This window comes from Scyliorhinus torazame, chromosome 11, assembly GCF_047496885.1.
Source record: "Scyliorhinus torazame isolate Kashiwa2021f chromosome 11, sScyTor2.1, whole genome shotgun sequence".
NCBI lineage: Eukaryota > Metazoa > Chordata > Chondrichthyes > Carcharhiniformes > Scyliorhinidae > Scyliorhinus > Scyliorhinus torazame.
The window spans coordinates 122,812,078-122,834,990 of record NC_092717.1 but is presented as its reverse complement, the minus strand read 5'-3'; the positions used below and the strand labels follow the sequence as shown (position 1 = coordinate 122,834,990).

General features: G+C 49.7%; 1 protein-coding gene across 9 annotated transcripts in view; it reads right to left on the bottom strand.

Moving 5' to 3' along the window:
* Window positions 1-22,913, bottom strand: part of tox (thymocyte selection-associated high mobility group box) — a 449,045-nt gene that overhangs the window by 400,872 nt on the left and 25,260 nt on the right. For 6 of the 9 annotated variants that reach the window (XM_072467723.1, XM_072467717.1, XM_072467722.1 and 3 more), the window contains exon 2: window positions 4,072-4,143. The exons of the other annotated variants lie outside the window; for them this stretch is intronic. In XM_072467723.1, coding sequence (XP_072323824.1) covers window positions 4,072-4,143 — 72 coding nt within the window. The remainder of the gene's footprint in view (window positions 1-4,071; window positions 4,144-22,913) is intronic. 9 annotated transcript variants of the gene reach the window in all.

The window sequence follows — 22,913 nt, the reverse complement described above, 5'->3', positions numbered from 1 at the left end:
GCTCTTAAAGTTACTGCCACTCTGAACATCTGTGCCAGCAGTACTGATGGCCTGGGCGGCATATCCCAGTCAGCCATGCACAATGAGGGCCCACATGTACATCAAGTTGGACGGGGACTAGGTAAGCCAGGACACCAGGCCCATGGGTTTCACCCTCGTAGCAGGCATGCCGGGTGTCATCGACTGTTCCCACGTGGCTCTGTGGTTTCCATGGAGCCATGGGGTGTCATTTATAAACTGCAATAAATACCACTCCCTCGATGTCCAGCTCGTCTGTGACGATGCAATGCGATTCATGCAGGTGTATGCCCGTTTCCCGGGCAACGCCCATGATAGTGTTCACAGTGCTCACCAGATCCAAGCCGTCTCTTAGGGACAGCAGCAGCTCATCGGGGACAAAGGATACCCACTCAGGAGGTGACTGACGATGCCAGTGTGGAGGTCACAAATGCCGGCTGAGACTGGCTTCATCAAGGTTCATGAGTTAATGCGCGCACTGGTCAAACAGAGGATTGGACTGCTTAAGGTGCAGTTCCTGTGCCTGGACGAGGCGAGGGGAGCCATCCATTTTAACCCCCAGAAAGTGTCCTGCATCAGAGTGGTCTGCTGTGCTCTGCACAACCTTGCACTGCAGCAGAGGGAGCAGCTGAACCATGAGAAGAGAGAGGGTCAACACGTGGGGAAGGAAGGACCTTGGCCCATGGCCAGGGCCCACTTGGAGCAAAGGGCTAGAGTTTGGGGACGACCAGGACTAAGGAGTGAAGAGCTCTCCAAACATGGGGTCTGACAACAACTAACTATTGTGGTGCTTGCAAGAGGTCATCATAATGGTTCCTACATTCATGGACAGGGCGCAAAACCTACTGGCCGCACGCTGCAGGAGGATGATGATGACTTGCACTGAGGACAGAGAGATGATTTTCTCATCCTCAGCAATATGCCTGACTCCTACCTGACAGACCTGAATGTGCCCTGCCAATGAATGGACTTATCATTGGGTCCAGAGACGCCGGATGACAAGAGAGGCTGGATCATTGATGTTGCGCAAGAGAAGTTGGTGGCATTACCTTCCATGCATTGGGGGATTGGGCCCGTGTCAGCAACGCCTTTACTGCATTGTCAGTGTGTGAGGTGGGAGAGACATAGCACTGTGATTCTCACACTCCACAGGGATGAAATGCTAAGTATGTTCGGGGGGGGGGGGGGGGGGGGGGTCGCAGAGCATGGCTCCATGAAATGACAACATGGGGAATGTATATGGGGGAACAAAGTGACGTTTAATACAAGAGTGATTTTACAATGATGAATTATCTCTACTAGTGCCCAGATTCACATCCGCTCACCAGGTGCCTAGAGTTTCTTACCCTTTCTTACCTTCCCACTACGTCTATGTATACCACCAGTATCCACAGCTGAGGTTGTGGCGGCCTGCTGTCTTCCACAGCCTATTTCCTGAGATGTCCAAAGATGTGCAGGTTAGGTGGATTGGCCATGCTAAATTGCCCCTCAGTGTCCAAAAGGTTAGGTGGGGTTACTGGGTTACAGGGATAGGGTGGAGGCATGGGCTTAAGTAGGGTACTCTTTCCAAGGGCCAGTGCAGGCTCATTGGGCCGAATGGCCTCCTTCTGCACTGATGATTCTATGACTTTGGCAAATGTCCCCTTGGGGGCCTGGACCTTGAAGGCCAACATTTGGGCAACACAGGTGTTGCAGTGCTGCTCTCCTCAGTGTGCAGGGCTGCAGGTGTGTCACTCACAGAGAGGGGGGTCAGATGGACTGAACACCCCCCTGGTTCCCTAGGTGGACGTTCCTGGCTGGCACCCCTGCCGATCCTCTTCCCTCCGGGTGGCTAGGAGCCCCTGGGCTCTTCCATAGGTTAGAAGTACAGCTGAAATGAGATTCAGAAGTCCCGTCATCCTCTGGCTTTGACACATTGGATCCCCACTAGTGTGATTCCCTGCACTGTGCAATTGATGCCGTTCACCATGGAGCTCATGTCCTCAGCCAGAGGCGATGAACTGAACCATGCAGCAGACTTCGCCTGCCATGGAGTCCATTGTCGACAAGGGAGCACAGTGGTTAGCACTGTTGCTTCTCACTGCCAGGGACTCAGGTTCGATTCCGACCTGGGTCACTGTCTGTGCGGAGTCTGCACGTTCTCCCTGTGTGTGCGTGGGTTTTCTCCAAATGCTCCGGTTTCCTCCCACAAGTTCCGAAAGACGTGCTTGTTAGGTGAATTGGATATTCTGAATTCTCCCTCTGTGTACCTGAACAGGTGCCACAATGTGGCGACTAGGAGCTTTTCACAGTAACTTCATTGCAGTGTTAGTGTAAGCCTACTTGTGACAATAAAGATTATTATTATATGTCCTGCACCAAGATCTTCACTGCGGACGCCACCCTCGCGGTGTTGGACCCGATGCATTGCAGCGACAGCACCATCTCCTTGAATAGACTGCGTTGGGACTCCTCCAGCCGGCCTTGCATTCAGAGGCGGGATGCTGTCATCCTTTCCTGATGCCTGTGACTCTGTCTTTGCAGTTCCAGCAGCTCTAAGATGACCAGACCCAGAGGCACATCATCTGACTAGGGCTCAGCAGAGTCCTGGGCGCCGGAACCCAACCAAACGCCGGTCCCCTGGGATGTTCCTTCCTCCACCTGCAGTAGATCTTCATCTGTGAGGGGCTCGGCAGGCAGTGACCCAGATGCCTGCCTGCTACTCAGTTCCACCGAGGTGTGATTTGTGGGAATGGCTCCATGTGAAGTGTTGGGAATCCGTGAGGTGGGTGGGTGAGAGACCACTGTGGAGGTGTAATGGGTGTGTCAAGGGGTGCTGCGGCATACATCAGGAGGGAGACTTACCCTGGCTGTGAGAAGAAGGTCATTCATCTTCTTCCAGCACTCCATCCTCGAAGACAGCGAGCTGGTACTCGCTATGGCAGCCACAGACTCCCAGGCGGGGGCAGTGAGCTTGGTTGATGGTTGTCTGTAGAAACCCGGGCAGAGGATGTCGCGCATCTGCTCCACACCATCTGGAAGCTTGGTAAGCGCTCCCTCCAAAACTCTTGGTGCTGTCTTCCGAGCAGTCAACCTCCCGACTACACTTGGACGAGGGGAGTGCTGGCGAGGCGTTTAAAAGGAGTGCTCCACTGATTGCAGAGATTAACTTTTCCCATGGCGAGTGAATCAGAGGAAAGCCACCACAAGCGGGGTGTGAATCACACGGGGAAAAAAACTGTTAAAGAGGCTCAATATTCCCACCATCTCACTGGTGTTCTCACCGTAATCGCCACTTTCAAAAAATATATGATTCTGCCCGACATACAATATAGATTTTTAAAAAGTTGCTGTAGATATGGAAGAGGAAGAGGGAATACCACACCCAGCCACTGATGTAATAACATGCTCGTTTAGACATTACCAAATATACTGAATTCAATTTTAAATTTGCCATGGTGGCATGTGAACTCACAACTTGTAGGTTTTTGATTCAGTTCCAATAACCACACCACTACCGTGCATAAGAGAGGCATTTGTTAGTTTTTACACAGAAACTTGTATTTTAGTCATTTGACAAAGAGTTGCAACAGTAGTGAGGGCTCAAAAGAAGACAAGGATAATTTGTTTCATTTTGGCAAGCTCAAAATAGAAAGTGCTAAGGAGGCTTGCATTGTCAGTTACTTAAAACAGCCATGAATAGTGAGGCAAATAGGTCAGTCATTTCTTCACAACACAAGCGGGCAGGGGTAAAGTGTGAATTTGGGAGTGGTTGGCTCTTCTGCACTTGAGTGTGAGGGTTAATGAGGCAAAGTGTCCCAATGAATTTAATGAACATTGAAGCGAGAAACCACAGGTGAAATCATGTGCCCCCTGCCCGTGTGGTGAGTTTGGTGGCAGGGGCAGTTATTCAGGTGGGAGTGTGGTGGGTGCTGGCCTCCCACCTCCATCCCGCTTAGTGGACGCTCTTCCCACCCTGTTCCCAATCGATGCCCTTAAGTGAGCAATTAATGCCCGCTTAAGGGCCTGATTGTGCTGCCGCTGTTTTAACCCAGTGGTGGGACAGGCACTTACCATGTGGGGGACATAACAAGCAGACCCTGGCATGTTTGGCCACTGCCTGGCCAGGCTCCAATTCTTCAGCCCCTGAAAGAGAAAAGGCAGAAGGATAGGGTTGCATTTGGACTTGGTGGGGTGGGCTATGGGGAGAGCAAGGAACGAATGCTTACACCATCTGTAGTTTGTTTATTAGGCACTTAGGAAGGGGAAGTTGGGATGTTAAGAAGGAGGATTAGGTGTGAGAATCCTGTCATCTTTGATGGTTTCAGCCCCATTGAACCACAGCTTCAGAAATGGCCACTCCACTGATGCTATGCACCACCTCCTCCATGGCGGCTAAAGCATGCATGCATCCCCCTCTGATTAGCTCCTGCTGCCTCTGATTGTGTGTCACCTTGTCTAGCAAGGGGGAGGGAAGTGTGTCAGTGAGTGTGGTGCGATCTGTGATATGGCGGGCATGGTTGAATAGCTGGCAGCATGTGCAAGCTGTAAGATTTGATTGTATGTCAGAGGGGGATTTTGCTGAGATTTGTGGAGATGCATATTACTCCAAAAAGGCGAAGAGAAAAGTGAGACAATCACTGCTCACATCCAGTGAGGCTGAATGAGATTTTAAAGTAGTGATTCAGAGTTGATGCATTGGAGTCAAAAGAGCTAAATAAAGTGGTTGAAAGAAAATCGGGGTGGGATGAGTAGACAAGGCTGAAAGAAAAGTATTTGGCTCAAACAGTTTAATTTTTAGAACATCCCAGAACAAACAGATGAACTGATCTGTATGGATTATAAAGATAATGGAAGGTATCTACTGAGACACAGTCTGAAACAAGTATATGATGCAAGGTACAAGTGAGAGATTAGAAACAACTGAATGTTGCAAAGGTCAGGTAAATAAAACTCTGTGAAAGGGTGAGAATGGTGACCAGGATCCAATTCCAGAATTCCTCATCATATTCCCAGGGTTTCCAATTTTGTGCAGAGCCTTTTAGGCATGCAGTATAGTTCGGGTTGTGAGCCTTCATCCTGCACTGTTGACCAGACCAGTTCCATTGTAGGAATAGCTTGTTCCCAGTCTGATTTTCATGGAGTCAAGCCAGCTTTTCAATGAGTTGTGATTCAGAGCACCTCAGAGGTATCATGAACCCTAGTCTGTAGGAGGGAACCTGTTGAAAGGTCAATTAAAAGGTCTTCCTCATCCCCCGCCCCCCCCATGCTAATATATCCCCCCAAACAATCCTATAGCACCTCATGCCCCCTTACTAGCTATGGCATTTTGATGCCCATTTCTCCATTACACACTGTATAAAGCCAATGGGCCAAATAGTGACAATAAGATGTGTAAAAGAACTTTTATTAAAATGTCATTCATTGACAACTTTATGCTTTCTTGAAAAACATTTCCTTTTTATTACAGGCCAATAAAGGTATTGACAGCAATATATTTCACTAGCCAGTGATTGACAGTTTTATTAATCAAGTCCAGAGACAGCTGCTTGGTGGATTATTTATCTGTCTTTCCCTTCACGCTTGAATGCATCTCAGACACCTTGCTATGATGCTAACCGCAATGTTTATAAACATTCTTGCTATGGTTGACAGGTCTTCACTACATCAAAAGGAGGGAAGTGGTTTATTCTTATTCACTGCAGAAAGCAGAAAGGTCGCTGATAGGAATCTCTGATGGGGACTCTAAGGGGTGTCTGCTCGGTGGGGGAGGCGGGGGAGTCTAATGGGGGGATTGGGCTGTCATGGGTGAGGGAGTCATGTCACCTTCATGTGTGCTGTGGAGGGGGTGACCTGTTATTCCAGTGGTGAAGGGGGAGCATTCCTCTACTTATCAGTGGAGGAGACAAACTTTGCATTGTTGGGGAGGGAGAGGAGAGGCGGGATTCTCTGAAAATGGGGCTATGTCCCCATGCCAGTGGTAAAACCGGCGTCAACAGCCGCTCCAGCCGGCACCAAAGGCATGTGCGAAACGGCCGGCGTGATCATGCGCTTGCAGGGACCTGCCAGCATATTTCCACGCATGCGCAGACCGGCCGGCGTATTTCTACGCATGCACGAGGGTTCTCTTCTCCGCGCCGGCCCCCAGGCAATATGGCGAAGCCCTACAGGGGCCCGGCGCGGGAGGAAAGAAGGCCCCCATGGAACCAGCCCGCCCGCAGGATTGGTAGGCCCCGATCGCGGGCCAGGCCACCATGGCCTCCCACCCCCCGGGGTCGGATCCCCTCCAAGGACCGCCCCCACATACTTGCCTGCCAGGTCCCGCCGTGCGTGAGGTGAGTTATTCACGCCGGCGGGACTGGGCAAAACTGGACGGCCACTCGGCCCTCGGGGCCCGGAAAATCGCTGGGGGGGGGGGGGCTGCTGTCAACGGCCCCCGACTGGCGTGGCGGGAATCCCGCTGGCCCCCGAAAAACTACGCCGGAGAACAGGGCAGCTGGCGTCGTGGCGGGATGCGCGCCTCCCCCCCCGGGGATTCTCCGAGCCGGCGCAGGGGCGGAGAATCCCGGTCTTTGAAGGGCACCTCAGTTATGCACTGACAACCTTGACCCACCTCGGGGCTCACTGCATCAGGGCCACACTTGGGAAGACTTGCACAAAAGCCCGCCCGGTAAATTTTCCACTGTGGGGGTCGTTGCATAATAGCGGGAAGGGGGGGTGAATCACCAATTTGCATCTACCTGCAGGCCCAGGGCGGGTAGTGTGCTGAGGCGGGGATTAGAGCTTCACGGCAAGTTTGCAGCTTGTTTTTCGGGAGTCGGCAGGGGGGCGCTCCATTCTCTATCCGATTTGGATCCCGATCGCGGCATTGGGCAATGGAGAAACCGCCCCCTGATCACCCTCCAGTGGCCCTTGCTATTACTGTGTACCAGGTTGGGTGTCAAGTGACGATGGTTTTGGCTGAGTTTTGTGGCCTGTTAATCTTCACTGTTCAATGGGATGACACATTTAAGTTAGACAATTTTGTGAGGTTGTGGAGAGAATCCAGAATCTATAGAACCAGAATCATTCGGAAAGGATAATTTGAGGGAAGAATATTGATTAAGAAATAAAGGAACGCCACAAAGTAAAACTTATACATACAAAGCATTACATTTTTAACTGCTGGTCGAAAATGATGAATAAAATAGATTTTATTTTGTTTGGAATTATTACTTCAATCCTCTGATTAACAACACCTGCAGACTTTGAATTACTATTTCAAAAACCAACCTGAGGTATTTTTCATTGAAACGCCAGCAACTATAAGCCGAAATTTGCAGCAACTGCAGCCAAGTAAACTGGCACAGGTCAAAAGATCAAATCAAAAAATTAGATCACTAAATTTCACAGCTTGATAGTTAAGTAATAAATAATGTGTTACTATTCATTCCCAACATTAAGTCTTTTATGTGGCCTGAAGGCACAATCTTTTGGCTGTGACCATCAAGTGTAACCATAGTAACGGGCATATTTATTTCTTGGATTAGTGCACCACTGAAAATATTAACGTATTACATTAAATGAGGATTTAATATAATCTGTTGATGGTAGGATGAAGTCTTAAAATGTTCAATACCCTTTCAATGGAGCAAATGTTGTATATCTTCAGAAAGTAGCAAGTGGTGAGATCTATTAAATAACCAACCAGCCATTTTATACTCTTTTGCAATTTCTTCATAGTGAAACAAAATGAATATGTGCAAATCTCTCTTCAGCCTCTACTAGACATCCAACTCAAGTTTTAAAACTGTTTCCCATAATTTATAACACTGTATAAATCACGGTCAATAGTAGAGAAACACATGTTTTAAAGGATATAACAAAATGGAATTATTTCACATCAAGCATAACCCTTTCAAAACATTTCAGTCATAAAATACTTGAATAACAAGACAAAGGTTCAACAATTAAACCAAATTATAGAAAACTTTAATGTCCAATAATTACTGCATTATTAATTGGTGAGACAATTTAATTTAATAAAACATTAAAATATTGTCAAATGCAGATTTATTTTACTGTAATTGTATTAAAATTATGAATTACTGCAACATTACTTCAAGTAATTTAATTAAACTCACTTTATTAACATTGCACAAATATAAATAATTGTTCCGAAATGGAAAGTTCCTGAAGAAATGCGTGCCTTATGCTGCATGAAATGAAATGAAATGAAAATCGCTTATTGTCACAAGTAGGCTTCAATGAAGTTACTGTGAAAAGCCCCTAGTCGCCACATTCCGGCGCCTGTTCGGGGAGGCTGTTACGGGAACTGAACCATGCTGCTGGCTTGCCTTGGTCTGCTTTCAAAGCCAGCGATTTAGCCCTGTGAAGGACCATTCAAGGTTTTATTTAGACGATACGGGTTAACAACTTCTCACTGAATTTGACACCACATCTAAAAGACATTTCCATACTATTTCAACTAATTCCTCAGAGACTTAACACATTTTAACACTTGTGAACGTAACAGTGCACAAATATTTTGATTTGGGAAGTAAAGCAATTAATGCATTTTATTCCATAAGGCAATCTTTATTTGAGCAAAGTGATTTTTATTTAACTATTAAATTAATCCAACTGCAGCAAGTGTGAAAGGAACAAACAGCAAACCAATAAAAACAAAGTGCTCTTGTTTCTTTTATTTATAAAGCTAGAATGTATTTGATCTGAATCTTCCTGACCAGCCTGGTTGCTGGCACTGTTGATATTTACTACTCCTCACTACTGCCTCCCTCCCTTTCAAAACTGCAATACATTTCTTCCCCAAATAGTTCCCCCACTTGAGGACTCTGCCTTCGCAAACTACTACCTCATCACCAACTCATTTCTCATTCCCAAGACTTTGAACATGTGGTTTCCCCACCACCTATCTAGTCTCCACATTTCTGCCCTTTTTTCCAGCAAAACAATGACTAAGGGCGCAATTCAATGAGACAATAACAGAGGCCCGTTTTGGGCACATTTGGCGGGGTGCTTTTCGCTGGCTGCAGCGCTGAAAACCCCCCCATTATTCAATGGCACTTTGCCATTTCTTTGGCCTTGGCGGGAAACACCCCGCTGAGGCCGCACTTACATAATTTCCTGCACTGCCAAGTGCACCACGCCACTGCAGGAAGACGATTCACAGATGAAGAGCCATTTTTTAAGGCAGCCCTGATCCTTTGACCCGCTCCCCCCTCAGGGATCCTACGGCAGCTTCTGGACCTCATCTCCCCACTGCACCCAACTTACCTCTTCCAGGGTCCCTTAGCCTCCTGCTTCACCCCGCCTCTTATGGGTAAGGCACCCCTGGCCTGACCCCTGGCATGGGCAACCTGGCACCTGGGCACCTTAGCACTGTCAGCCAAGCACCTTGGCAGTGCCAATTAGGGTGGTAGTTCCAGGGTGCCTGGGTAGCAGTGCCAAAGTGCCAGCCTGGCAGCGCCAAGATGTCCGGATTCCAGCAGGAGTGCCAGTGTGTCATCCTGCCCAGAGCCCGGCTGCTCAGTGGTCTCCAACTTCCTGGGAGACCCCACCAGGTGCTGTTACACCTGTGGATCAGAGCTAAATGGCGCCCTGGCAAGGTCTCCCAGGCACGACTGTTAAGTCTCAGGCGCCGGAGAATCTAGCGCAGACATATTTAGATGTGCCTGATAGTTCATTTAAAAATGCTAATCTGGATCACACCCAGTGATGGCGAGATCCAGATCGCGATGTCTCGCAAAATTACCTGAATCTCGCGTGACATTTTAAGCGTCGTGAATCTAGTAAGAGGCCTCTGTGGAAGTACCACAGTAAATCACACCCAGTAACTCCCCAGTCTGGTTACCAGCCTACCATGGCACTAAAAATGGTCTATCCACAGACATGAATAAAGCCATTGTAAGCTCCGTACTTCATCCTCCTTGACGTCTCTGAATCCACTGATATAGAGCCAGACTTTCTTGTCTTGTCTGTGACGGTTGCTGTTGTGAGCAAGAATGGAGAATTTCCTGCTCCAGCCAAACCTCCATTCACTTGCAGCAGCCCTGGAAAATCCCAGACGTGAATGAGGATGCAAGATTTTGGTCATAGTCAATCAAACCATTCTCCTCCAATGCCTCTCTTCCATTGTCCTGCTAGCTAGGACTTCCCTCACTTATTATTATTATTACCTACTATAGCCACAGCATCCTTACTAGCAGAAATAAAAACAGAAAATACTCAGGCGGTCTGACAGCACCCGTGGAGAGAGAAACCAAGTTAACATTGCATGTCAATCACCTCTCATCTGAACTGGAAAGTGATTTTGAGGTGTAACAGGTTTTAAGCAAGTAGAGAAGCAGAGAAAAAGGGGAGTGAGGGTGGAAAAACAAAAACGAAGATCTGTGATAGGATGGAATGGAACAGGGAGCAGTGATGGGACCAATATATAAAGAGAAGATTGATGTAGCTGAGATCTGGGGCGAGATTCTCTGACCCCCCGCCGGGTCGGAGAATCGCCGGGGGCTGGCATGAATCCCGCCCCCGCCGGTTGCCGAAGTCTCCGGCACCAGATATTCAACGGGGGCGGGAATCGCGCCGCGCCGGTTGGCGGGCCCCCCCTCTCGATTCTCCGGCCCAGATGGGCCGAAGTGCCGCTGCTGGAATGCCTGTCCCGCCGGCGTAAATTAAACCACCTACCTTACCGGCGGGACAAGGCGGCGTGGGCGGGCTCCGGGGTCCTGGGGGGGGGGGGGTGCAGGGCGATCTGGCCCCGGGGGGGTGCCCCCACAGTGGCCTGGCCCGCGATCGGGGCCCACCGATCCGCGGGCAGGCCTGTGCCGTGGGGCACTCTTTCCCTTCCGCCTCCGCCACGGTCTCCACCATGGCGGAGGCAGAAGAGACTCCCTCCACTGCGCATGCGTGGGAAACTGTCAGCGGCCGCTGACGCTCCCGCGCATGTGCTGCCCGGAGATGTCATTTCCGCGCCAGCTGGCGGGGCACCAAAGGCCTTTTCCGCCAGCTGGCGGGGCGGAAATTCGTCCGGCGCCGACCTAGCCCCTTAAGGGTGGGGCTTGGCCCCCAAAGAAGCGGAGCATTCCGCACCTTTGGGGCGGCGCGATGCCCGTCTGATTTGCGCCATTTTAGGCGCCAGTCGGCGGACATCGCGCCGTTTCCGGAGAATTTCACCCCTAATTAGTGAAAGAAGAATTATCACTAATAGATGTAATCCAGAAAGAACATCTGGAATAAGAATTGGGACAGAGGTTATGATCTGAAATTGCTGACGTCAATGTTGAAGCAAATCATGCCTGGCTAACTTGGTTACATTCTTTGATGAGGTAACTGAAAAAGCTGATCAAGATAGTACAGGTTGCAAACATGGACTTTCATTCATAGAATTCCTACAGTGCAGAAGGAGGCCATTTGGCAAATCGAGTCACATAGACCCTCTGAAAGAGCACTCTACCTAAGCCCACTCCACTGCCCTGTCCCCATAACCCACACATTGATCATGGCCAATCCACATAACCTGTACATCTTTGCACTGTTCAGAAGGCGTCTGACAAAGTGTCACTCAGGACTTATGTTAAGATGAAAGCCTACAGAATTAAAAGGAAAGTGTCAGTAGGTATATGGAATTGGCTCAGGAAGCAAACAATGATATTAGATAGATATTTTTCAAATTGGAGGTGTTTTGCAGTGGTGTTTCCCCAAGGGCCAGGTTAGGATCCATTACTCTTTATTTTTATAAACAGATGGAGTCAGTAGCATTATAAAATTAGCAATTATATTAAATGTGGCAACATAGTAGTGATGTGGAGGGTTGTAGACTTTAGGATGATGCAGACAGGATGTCGAAATAGGCAGCAGCATGGCAGATGTAGTTTAATGAAGAGAAATGTGGAGTGATGTACATTTGAAGCATTAATGTGATAAAAATGTAACAGAGGAGTTCAGGCACAGAATCACATGATTGTTTGAGAATCTGCCACAGTAGAGACCATGACAGTAAACCAGAACTGAAGGTTTACCAGACATTTCCAGTGGGGATTGCATTTAATGTGGTTACACCATATTATGTTCTAAAGACATACAAATAAATATTTTTTAAAAATAATTTTTATTCAAAGATTTTCACAGATATCCCCCAGTCTCCCCCCCCCACTCACCCCCCTAACTCTCACCCCCCCACCCCACTCTCCCCCCCCGCTCTCTCCCCCCACTCTCTCCCCTCCACACTCTCCCCTCCCCCACTCTCCCCCCCACTCCCACCCCACCACTTCCCCCCCCACCACTTCCCCCCACTCTCTCCCCCACACACTCTCCCCCCACCCACTCTCCCCCCCCACTCTCCCCTCCCCTCCCCACTCTCCCCCCACTCTCCTTCCCTCCTCCCCCCCACTCTTCCCCCTCCCCACTCTCCACCCCTTCCCCCCCACTCTCCCCCCCACTCTCCCCCCTCCCCACTCTCCCCCTCCCCACCCCCCCTTCCCCCCACTCTCCCCCCTCCCCCTACTCTCCTCCTCCCCACTCTCCCCACTCTCCCCCTCCCTCCCCCCTCCCCCCCCACTCTCCCCCTCCCCCTCCTCTCCCCCCACCCCCCTCTCTCCCCCTCCCCCACTCTCCCCCTCCCACCCACTCTCCCCCCTCTCCACCCCACTCTCCTTCCCCCCCACTCTCCCCCTCCCCCCACTCCCCCCCTCCCCTCTCCCCTCCCCCTCTCCCCCCGCCCCCCTCTCCCCCCCACCCCCCTCTCTCTCCCCCCCACCCCCCCTCTCCCCCCTGCCCCCCTCTCCCCCCTCTCTCTCCCCCCCCCTCTCTCTCCCCCCCCTCTCTCTCCCCCCCCGCCCCCCGGGTAGCTGCTGCTGCTGACCATCTCCTAACGTTCCGCCAGGAAGTATGGGAACGGCTGCCACCGCCTGAAGTACCCTTGCACAGACCCCCTTAATGCAAATTTCACCTTCTCCAATTTAAGAAACCCCGCCATATCGTTCATCCAGGGTTCCACGCTTGGGGGCCTCGCATCTTTCCACTGAAGCAGAATCCTTCGCCGGGCTACCAGGGACGCAAAGGCCAGAATACCAGCCTCTTTCGCCTCCTGCACTCGTGGCTCGTCCTACACCCCAAATATTGTGAGCCCCCAGCTCGGCCTAACCCTGGAATTCACTACCCGTGACACCGTCCTCGGTACACCCCTCAAGAACTCCTCCAACGCTGGACATGCCCAGAACATGTGGGTATGGTTTGCTGGGCTCCCCGAACACCTCGCACACCTGTCCTCACTCTCAAAAAACCGGCTTAGCCTTGCCCCGGTCATGTGCGCCCTGGTGCAGCACGTTAAATTGTATCAGGCTGAGCCTCGCGCAAGAGGAGGCAGCGTTTACCCTTCCCAGGGCCTCCACCCACATACCCTCATCGATCTCCTCCCCGAGCTCCTCCTCCCACTTACCTTTTAACACCTCCGCCGAGGCCTCCTCCTCCTCCTGCATCACCGGATAAGTTGCTGAGATCCTACCCTCTCCAACCCACACCCCCGAAAGCACCCTGTCCTGGACCCTGCGTGCCGGCAGCAACGGCAACTCCACCACCTGTCGCCTAACGAACGCCCTTGCCTGCATATATCTGAAAGCATTTCCAGGGGGGAGCCCAAATCTCTCCTCTAGCTCCCCAAGGCTTGCAAACTTCCCGTCGATGAACAGGTCCCCCATCCTCCTAATACCTGCCCTGTGCCAACTCAGGAACCTCCCATCCATTTTCCCCGGGATAAACCGATGGTTCTCCTGTATCGGGGACCACACCGAAGCCCCCTGTGGCATCTCCATTGCCCCCAGATTTTGAGGGTCACTGCTACTACCGGGCTCGTGGAAAACCTCGTCGGAGGAAGCGGCAGCGGTGCCGTCACCAGCGTCCCCAGGCTCGTGCCCACACAGGACGCCATCTCCAGCCTCTTCCACGCCGCCCCTCCCCCTCCATTACCCACATACGTATCATCACCACGTTGGCAGCCCAATAGTACCCACATAAGTTTGGCAACGCTAATACCCTCCTGTCCCTGCTCCGCTCCAAGAACACGGTAGCATTGTGGATAGCACAATTGCTTCACAGCTCCAGGGTCCCAGGTTTGATTCTGCTTGGGTCACTGTCTGTGCGGAGTCTGCACATCCTCCCCGTGTGTGCTGGGTTTCCTCCGGGTGCTCCGGTTTCCTCCCACAGTCCAAAAATGTGCAGGTTTGGTGGATTGGCCATGATAAATTGCCATTAGTGTCCAAAATTGCCCTTAGTGTTGGGTGGGGTTACTGGGTTATGGGGATAGGGTGGTGGTGTTGACCTTGGGTAGGGTGCTCTTTCCAAGAGCTGGTGCAGACTCGATGGGCCGAATGGCCTCCTTCTGCACTGTAAATTCTATGATAATCTATGATAATAAAAAACACCCTTCTCACCCTTGGGGCCATTTTCGCCCATACGAACTCCATAATACTCCTGTTAACCTGCTCAAAGAAGGCCTTGGGGATCAGGATGGGGAGGCACTGAAACAAAAATAAAAACCTCGGGAGCATCGTCATTTTGACCGACTGCACCCTACCTGCCAGGAGGAGCGGCAGCATATCCCACCTTTTGAACTCCTCCTCCATTTGCTCCACCAGCCTCGTTAAGTTGAGCTTATGCAGGTAGCCACCCAGCTCCTAGCCACCTGAACCCCCAGGTATCTAAAACTTCTTTCTGCCCTTTTTAGCGGAAGCTCACCAATCCCCTTTTCCTGGTCTCCCGGGTGCACCACGAACAGCTCGCTCTTCCCCATGTTGAGCTTATACCCGGAGAAATCCCCAAACTCCCTAAGAATCTGCATCACCTCCGGCATTCGCCACATACAATAGCAGATCGTCCGCATACACCGATACTCGGTCCCACCCCCCCCCCCCCCCCCCCCCCCCCCACGGCACCAACCCTCTCCAGTTCCTGGACTCCCTCAAAGCCATGGCCCACTCCCAATTCCCCCGGCCTCCCCCCCCCCCGTGGGGCCCCATCTCCATTTCCAGCCAGCGACGCCCACAGGCTTTTACCTGCGCCCCCTACGAACCCACACGACAGACAGAGAAGAAACATTGCCCAATCAACCGCACAATCCCCCCAAAACACGACACAACAGTCCCAACCATTCCCCCTCAGCATCCCTTCATCCCCAGCCCTCAATCCGAGTCCAGCTTTTCGGCCTGAATAAAGGTCCACGCCTCCTCCGGCGTCTCAAAATAATGGTGACGGTCCCTGTAGGTGACCCACAGTCGCGCCGGACTTCACCCCTCTCCGATGCAGCACCGCATTAGCCCGATTATACCCGGCCCTCTTCTTAGCCACCTCCGCGCTCCGGTCCAGATTGGGCGGGGGCGGGAATCGGGCCGCGCCGGTTGGCGGGACCCCCCGCTTAATTCTCCGGCCCGGATGGGCCGAAGTCCCGCCCAGAAATTGCCTGTCCCGCCGACGTAAATCAAACCTGATATTTGCCGGCGGGACCAGGCGGCGTGGGCGGGCTCCGGGGTCCTGGGGGGGGAAAGGGGCGATCTGACCCCGGGGGGTGCCCCCACGGTGGCCTGGCCCGCGATCGGGGCCCACCGATCCGCGGGCGGGCCTGTGCCGTGGGGGCACTCTTTCCCTTCCGCCTCCGCTACGGCCTCCACCATGGCGGAGGCGGAAGAGACTCTCCCCACTGCGCATGCGCGGGAAACTGACAGTGGCCGCTGACGCTCCCGCGCATGGGCCGCATTTCCGCGCCAGCTGGCGGGGCAACAAATGCCATTTCTGCCAGCTGGCGGGGCGGAAATCCCTCCGGCGTCGGCCTAGCCCCTCAATGTTGGGGCTAGGCCGCCAAAGATGCGGAGCATTCCGCACCTTTGGGCCGGCGCGATGCCCGTCTGATTGGCGCCGTCTTTGGCGCCAGTCGGCGGACATCCCGCCGTTGGGGGAGAATTTCACCCATGGTCACCACACTTGGAACACTGTGCACAATTCTGGTCTCCATGTTATGAAAATAGCATTCATGCACCTGCAAAGGCACAAAACACATAAAAGGTATACCAGAACTAAGAGGTTACACACATCAGGAAAGTTCAAATTGGCTAGGGCTCTTTTCTCTAGAAATTCGGGGCAGGATTTACCGACTGTTAATGCCGGCGGGAATTTAGGTCCCACGCTGGCGCATGGGTTTCCCGGTGGCAAGGGGTGATGTCAACGGAAAATCCCATTGTCAATGGCAGGACTGGTAGATCCCGCTGGCGGGCTGACTCCCCTGCTGAAAAACACGCGGCGGGGTGAGCGGTAAATCCCGCCCTAGGTTATCTGAGGGTGATCTGATAGAGGTTTTTACTCTTATAAAAAGGTTTGGTAGGGTAGACAAAGATAAATTGTTTCCACTAGTGTTAGAGTCCAAAGCTAGAAGTCATAAATACAACACAGCCATTACTGAATACAACAGGGAATTCAGGAGAAATGTCTTTAAAAGATTTAAACAACAGCGAGGAAGTGGAACGAGCTACGACAAGGAGTGTTTGAAGAGAAAGGACAGATGGGTTACAGGTAAGTTCGAGGACCACATGAGGGAAAAAGGAATGGATGTACTGATAGAGTTAGAAGAAGAGAGATAGAAAGGGACTCATATAAAACATAAATGCCAATCTAGACCAGACGATCTGAATGCCCTTTCCTGTGTTGTAGATTCCACGGGGAATGCGCACAACCAGCAGGCAAGGTCGGCCAGTGGTGGGAGGGGAATGGAAGGGAGGTGTCTTAACATTTCAAAAATCTATAATCCAACTTCAAACTGCCAACTTCCACTTTTAACTGAGGGGAGGCGGGTGGGGGGGGGGGGCGGTTAGTGCTTAACCTGATCTTGAGAGGCAAGGCAGCCTTTAAATGTTCTAATGAGACTGAGTGCCTCAAACGTTTCCACATTTCAATGCTTAGGCCGGGTTTTTCAGGGCTCAGGAAACCCAACTGAGAAGGGCTGAATCCTGCTTGAGGACGAGAGGAGTACCATCCTTGGATCACCAATTACCTCACCACAATCAATCACTGACCCTCATCTGAAGCCCTCTCCCAGCAATCACTGCCCACTCCCCAGCCTCCATGATCTTTCCATCAACCGCCACGATCGCACTCCTGACTTCCCTGACCTCACCCACACAACATCCATGGTGTTCCCACACCAACATCCAGCTCCACCTCCTCGATCTCCCATCAATTCTCCACAATTTCTACCTCAATTGCCACAAATCTGTCCTCCCCCCTCTCCACTCCCCAGTTGAGGCCTTGCAGCCCCGGCCTTTGTGCCTGGCTGCCAACCAGCCTCCCAATGTGGGTGTCTGCTGGCCAGCATATTTTTCAAAATGTTATGCCATAACATTCAGCAGGGTCACTGGATTACTTTAACTTTGAGGTTTCCCGGTCTTACATGTCCCATTCCCCTCCCCTGCAAATGTTGGGACAATCTTATAATCTGCAGAGTAGGGATGATTAACCACACCGTGCATCTTGCAGATGCTCCCATGATACGGGGGCATGCAATCTTCAGCAATGCTTGGCTATGTATAAATAAGGCACCAACTAGAGAAGACCCAATAGGGAACTACTGAAGCTGTATATAATAGTAATTGTAAAATAGAGTACATTTTTATTTCGACTTATTCGGTGTGGACTCTTCAGGCGGGATACTCCGACCCCCCGCCGAGCCGGAGAATCGGCGGGGGGTGGGGAGAGCGTGAATCCTGCCCTGCCGTCCTGACGATAGCTGCCGGATTCTCCGGCGCCAATTTTTCGGCGACGGAGGGAATCGCGCCACACCGGTCGGGGGCCGTTGGCAGTGGCACGCCCGGTGATTCTCCGGCCCGCAATAGACCGAGTGGCCACCCGTTTTCGGCGGGTCCTGCCGGTGTGAAATACACCAGGTCCTTACCGGCAGGACCTGGGTCTGCGGGGGCCTGCGGAGACATTTGGGGGGGCTGGCGTGGGGATCTGGCCCCGGGGGGTCCACCACGGTGGCCTGGCCCGCAATCAGGGTCCACCGATCCGCGGGCGGGCCTCTGCCGTGGGGGTACTCTTTCCATCCGCGCCAGCTGGTGTAACAGTCCGCCATGGCCGGCGCGGAGAAGAACCCCCCTGCGCATGTGCTGGGATGAGGCCCTTCGGCATCAGTTGGCGCGGCGCCAAGCCCTTCGCCACTGGCTGGCGCGGCGCCAACCCCGCCGGTGCCAGCCTAGCCCCTGAAGGTGCAATGGATTCCGCACCTTCCGGGCGGCCCAATGCCGGAGTGGTTCACGCCACTCCTCGGCGCCGTTACGGCCCGCCCCCCCTGGTTAGAGGAGAATCCCACCCCTGATTTCCCTTTATAAAACTGGCGAAGAGGATAAAAAGCTGAATAGCTATCGAAGCTGCTGAGCCACCTCCCCATATCTCTTGGATACAGGTTAGAAATTGTATTTCATTCTGCCTTTTATCGGGTTCTTCGTCGCCATTTACAAAAGGCCTGTATAACTAAGGGAATATTATACAAATTTGCACACATGCTGCACGTGTTGGATGTGAATGTCAGTGTTTCCATCCATTAATACCACAAACTGTTGCCTGTGCTGCAGAACTGAGTTTGTAAAATCTATCCAAAGTTTCTGTTCCATGAAAAATATGTCATCACCCCCCAGAACACAAAGATTATACAAAGTCACTTTGAGGGTTTTTAATTTTTTCATCACGGCAGAAGCACAATGGCTATTTCTGAAAGATTCTCTGCAAGCAAGATGCATACGTTTTCTTGGTTATAGCTTTTGATTTCAGTAGATAATAAACAGGCCAGATCCAATTTAGCATTATCACAAAGGGATAATGCTTCACAAGAAAATGGAAAGGGTGCACCTGTCTGCTGAAGGTAGATCTCATTTGAATCAACGTGACTGTCATCAATTTTACCCATATGTTTGACCCTCAGCAGATGGAATTAAGGGATTTTGAACTAGGTAATGCTTCAAACAAACTAAAATCATCACTGAAGTTACTTGGTATCAAACTACCCACGACTGGAACCTGAGAAAACGGGCCATAAATTGCTCAAAGATAACGGTGAGTTCATGGCACCTGCCTTCAGTATTTAAAAAAAAATCAAGCAATTAGTGGCGAAGAAGCGATATGTCATCGCTTCTAATCAGCACAAATTGTTCGAATATTTGCACTGTTCTTTTGGCCTCTCAAAAAATAAGTTTGCCATTAAGTACATCAATAAATTTCTATGTTTCTACCACAAACAAGAATGAATCTTTAGGCTGCTATTTCACATCCCAATGACCCTGTTAGTAATGTGATTTATGTTCCAATATGAAACCCAACTTTCATCAATTGAACCTGCAGAGTCTCACTCCTACAAGTGGTGAATTGTTCCTTGAGATTTTTTTCCCCCTTCCATTCATTTCTGTATTTGTTCTCCTCTTTTAATGCAATCTTGATCCGCCGCTCATAATTTCTCTTCCAACATAGAATTTCACTTTAATTCACCCCATTTTCTTCACAATCGTTCTGGTCTTTTCATCAACCCTACATTTCTTTGATCAGGAAATATATCATTGCATCCAGTGTTCAGGAGGCCCCAGATCCATTATTGACATTGCTGCATCATTATCAATGTACATTTCCAGGAATTTGTGGTAAAAAATAATTAACTGGAGCCTAAGAATAGGGGAAATATGTAACATTTAAATAACTTATTTTACTTATATCTGTGCTATTACACATTTGATTGGGAACAATACATGTTCAATTATGAAATTCTAGAAGGTGAAGCATATTGGCTGGAATAATCACTGGCGGCGGCATTCCCATTGACGTCAGCGGGAGCAGAGAAATCCGTCACCAGCGAACGGCACGCTGCCTCCCTCCGCCAGGAAACACGCTGCTGGGAGCCTGGAGAATCCTGTACATAAGTATTATTATTTTTAAAATATAAATTTAGAGTACCCAATTCATTTTTTCCAATTAAGGGGCAATTTAGCATGGCCAATCCACCTACCCTGCACATCTTTGGGTTGTGGGGGCGAAACCCACGCAAACACAGGGAGAATGTGCAAACTCCACACGGACAGTGACCCAGAGCCTGGATTGAACCTGGGACCTCGGCGCTGTGAGATTGCAGTGCTACCACTGCGCCATCGTGCTGCCCTACCCACCCCATAAGTATTGACTGAAATCTGGGGCAGAATTTACCAGCTGTTCAAGCCAGCGGGATATTCCAGTCCCGCCGAAGGCGTACTCCAGGTGACGAGGGGTGTATAGAACGCAAAATCCTGTTGGCAACAGCGGGACCCCTCCGCCGCCGAAAAACACGTGGCGGGTCGCGCAGAAACCCCCCCTTGTGTTAACTGCAGTATTCAAGTTTAAAACAAACTCCCTTTATTCAAGAACATCTGTACCAGTATAAGCAATTTCCATTAAAGCTATTCTTCAAAACTTGTAACATTTTAATGATCGGATTAATAGCTAATCAGTAAGAGTGCTTACATCCTGGCCTTGGGTTAAATTCAAAGCTCTGTTCCCCAATAAGAACTGAAGGACTAAATTTCAACCTCCGTGTAAAACGAGCAAGCATGGATCAGTCACCTGTGATACGTCTCGTCAGATGCTTCCCACTAAAGATCCATTATAGCGTATTTTGCTCCCCCGCTGAAGTTTAATTTTACCCTGGCTGTGTTCCCGGAAAACTCAATGGGCTGATTCTAGCTGCTCTGGGTCCCATCGGAGATACAGTAAATGAACTCAGTTTTAAGATTAAACAACATTATTTGTTTGCATTTTTTGCATCAAGTTAAACTAATAACGTATTACTATAACTCGGAAGGGCTGTTTTCTAACTGGCAGTCCTACTCAATGTTACATATGACATCCTGCGTAACCATGAACAAAGTGCACTATCTCTTTTAATCATGTTGTAATTATTGAAGTTGTTGACACAAAGATTGAAAAACAATAAGTAATTTGTTGGCTTGTGTTTCTAATTGATAAACAGCTCACACTTCTTATTTTGGTTGAGCCCTGGTCCCAAGCATTTAGCAGGGCCCCGGTGGCATATGTTTCCTCTCTCGCTGTGAAAAGGGAAAGATATATGTTGGGATGAGAACACTCACTGACAAGTCAGATTTTTTAAAACAGAATGCTACGAGGGTAAGCATTCATCAGACTCAAGACTAGATACAGGAAGGCAGTTAGAATTCTGCTTAAGTCATGTAAGATAGCGCACTGATATAGGGAAGCACAGCATGATCATTATTTTGCATTATTACATAATGACAATTTGTGCTGATTAAATTAAGTGAATCTGACCGTAACTTTTGCTCATTTGTTAATAAATAAAGTAACTTAACAACACATACTTGACCTCATCTTGCTGTGTTATTTCAATCAATCTTTCAAAAGTCTAGATAGGTGCATGTGGGGGCATGTATGGACGATGCAAAATCCCATTCAGATCACGTGTATTCTATTATTGCAACACTTTGTTATGTTATCATATAATTAAATATTAGGTACTACAGACATTCAGCTAAATGTAAGATGTTCAGATCACAGCAGTGATTAGGCAGCATAAGACACCTCCTCCCTTCACCTACCCATTGGCAACTGGTCTTCAGCCACCTACACCCTATATTCTGGGATTTTCTTCCAAAATCGATCTCTACACTTCCTTTTCCCACTTTAAGACTACTTTGAAAGCAACTTCTTGGACCGAGATTTTGGTCACGTCTCCTTGGATTTTCTTTGATTACACCACTGCGAAAGTGTTTTAGGGTGGGTTTCTGACATAGGATCTTAATGTCAGTGAATAAGCGTCTTCACATAACTGTAAATTACTTTTGTGATTAGCACATCTGTACTCCTGAGAATATCTAAAGCAAGATCAAAACGTGTTCATTATATTGCTAGATAGGTATTTACATTGATTAAAGCTGCCCTCCTCAATTCGGCAAGCAGCGGGGTGGTCCATGGACATGTCAATGCTACAATATGGTTAATCTTCAGAAAAGAGATCTGAGCACTGTGATCAGTAACCCACAAAGATAATTTCTCTCCTTGGTATACACAGCTGAGCTATACTAGCATTCTGATTCCAGGGGATGTTCAAACGACACTCAATCATGACTGGATGTTCAAATTCACATCTCAAAATTGGGAGGTTAATTTAACAAAAGCTTCTCAAGGCCAAACATGTTATTTTATATCCAAATTAAAGATCATTTGTCAGGTGGCTCCCAGGCTGGCAGCTTCCAATTGAAGTTGTCTCCTTTGGAACTCCATCTGTAACCAACCACTGCAATTCTTTGCCATCTTCTTCAGTCGTGTCTTTCCCACTCCTAAAACTCACTTAATAGCTAATCCTTACATCGGCTATAGTTAACACAATTTGCAGATTCAAGGTACAAGTTAATGCCATCAGTGCAAACTTCTCCCATCCTCAACTGCCATGACCAACATTTGCTATTCAATCTCTTCAAGCGCAAACCAGCCCACCATCTATTCCTTCAACCAGCTCCATTTTCTACCCTCATCACTGTATTAATCCTTCACTCTCAACTTCTCTATCCCTTTCCTTTTCTCTATGCTTCTCTCCTGTCTCCTCCCGTTCCTGCCACCTGACCACATCATCTTTAATTTCCCTCTTCTAAGGTAGGTCACACCCTGTAAGCTCTTCTACAACCCATCAGGACTCACCTGCCATCCTATTCTTATGCTAATATCCCAAGTTTCGTACACACCTAGAATAAGCCCATGCTACCTGCTATACTTCTCTAGGCATTCCCCAAAGAGAACATAAAACACCCATCGGTGATTTCTTACAGGCAGAAATTCAGACCATCCCATCCTGTCCAAAGTACCCCTTTCAGCGCATCAGTAAAGGCTAACCT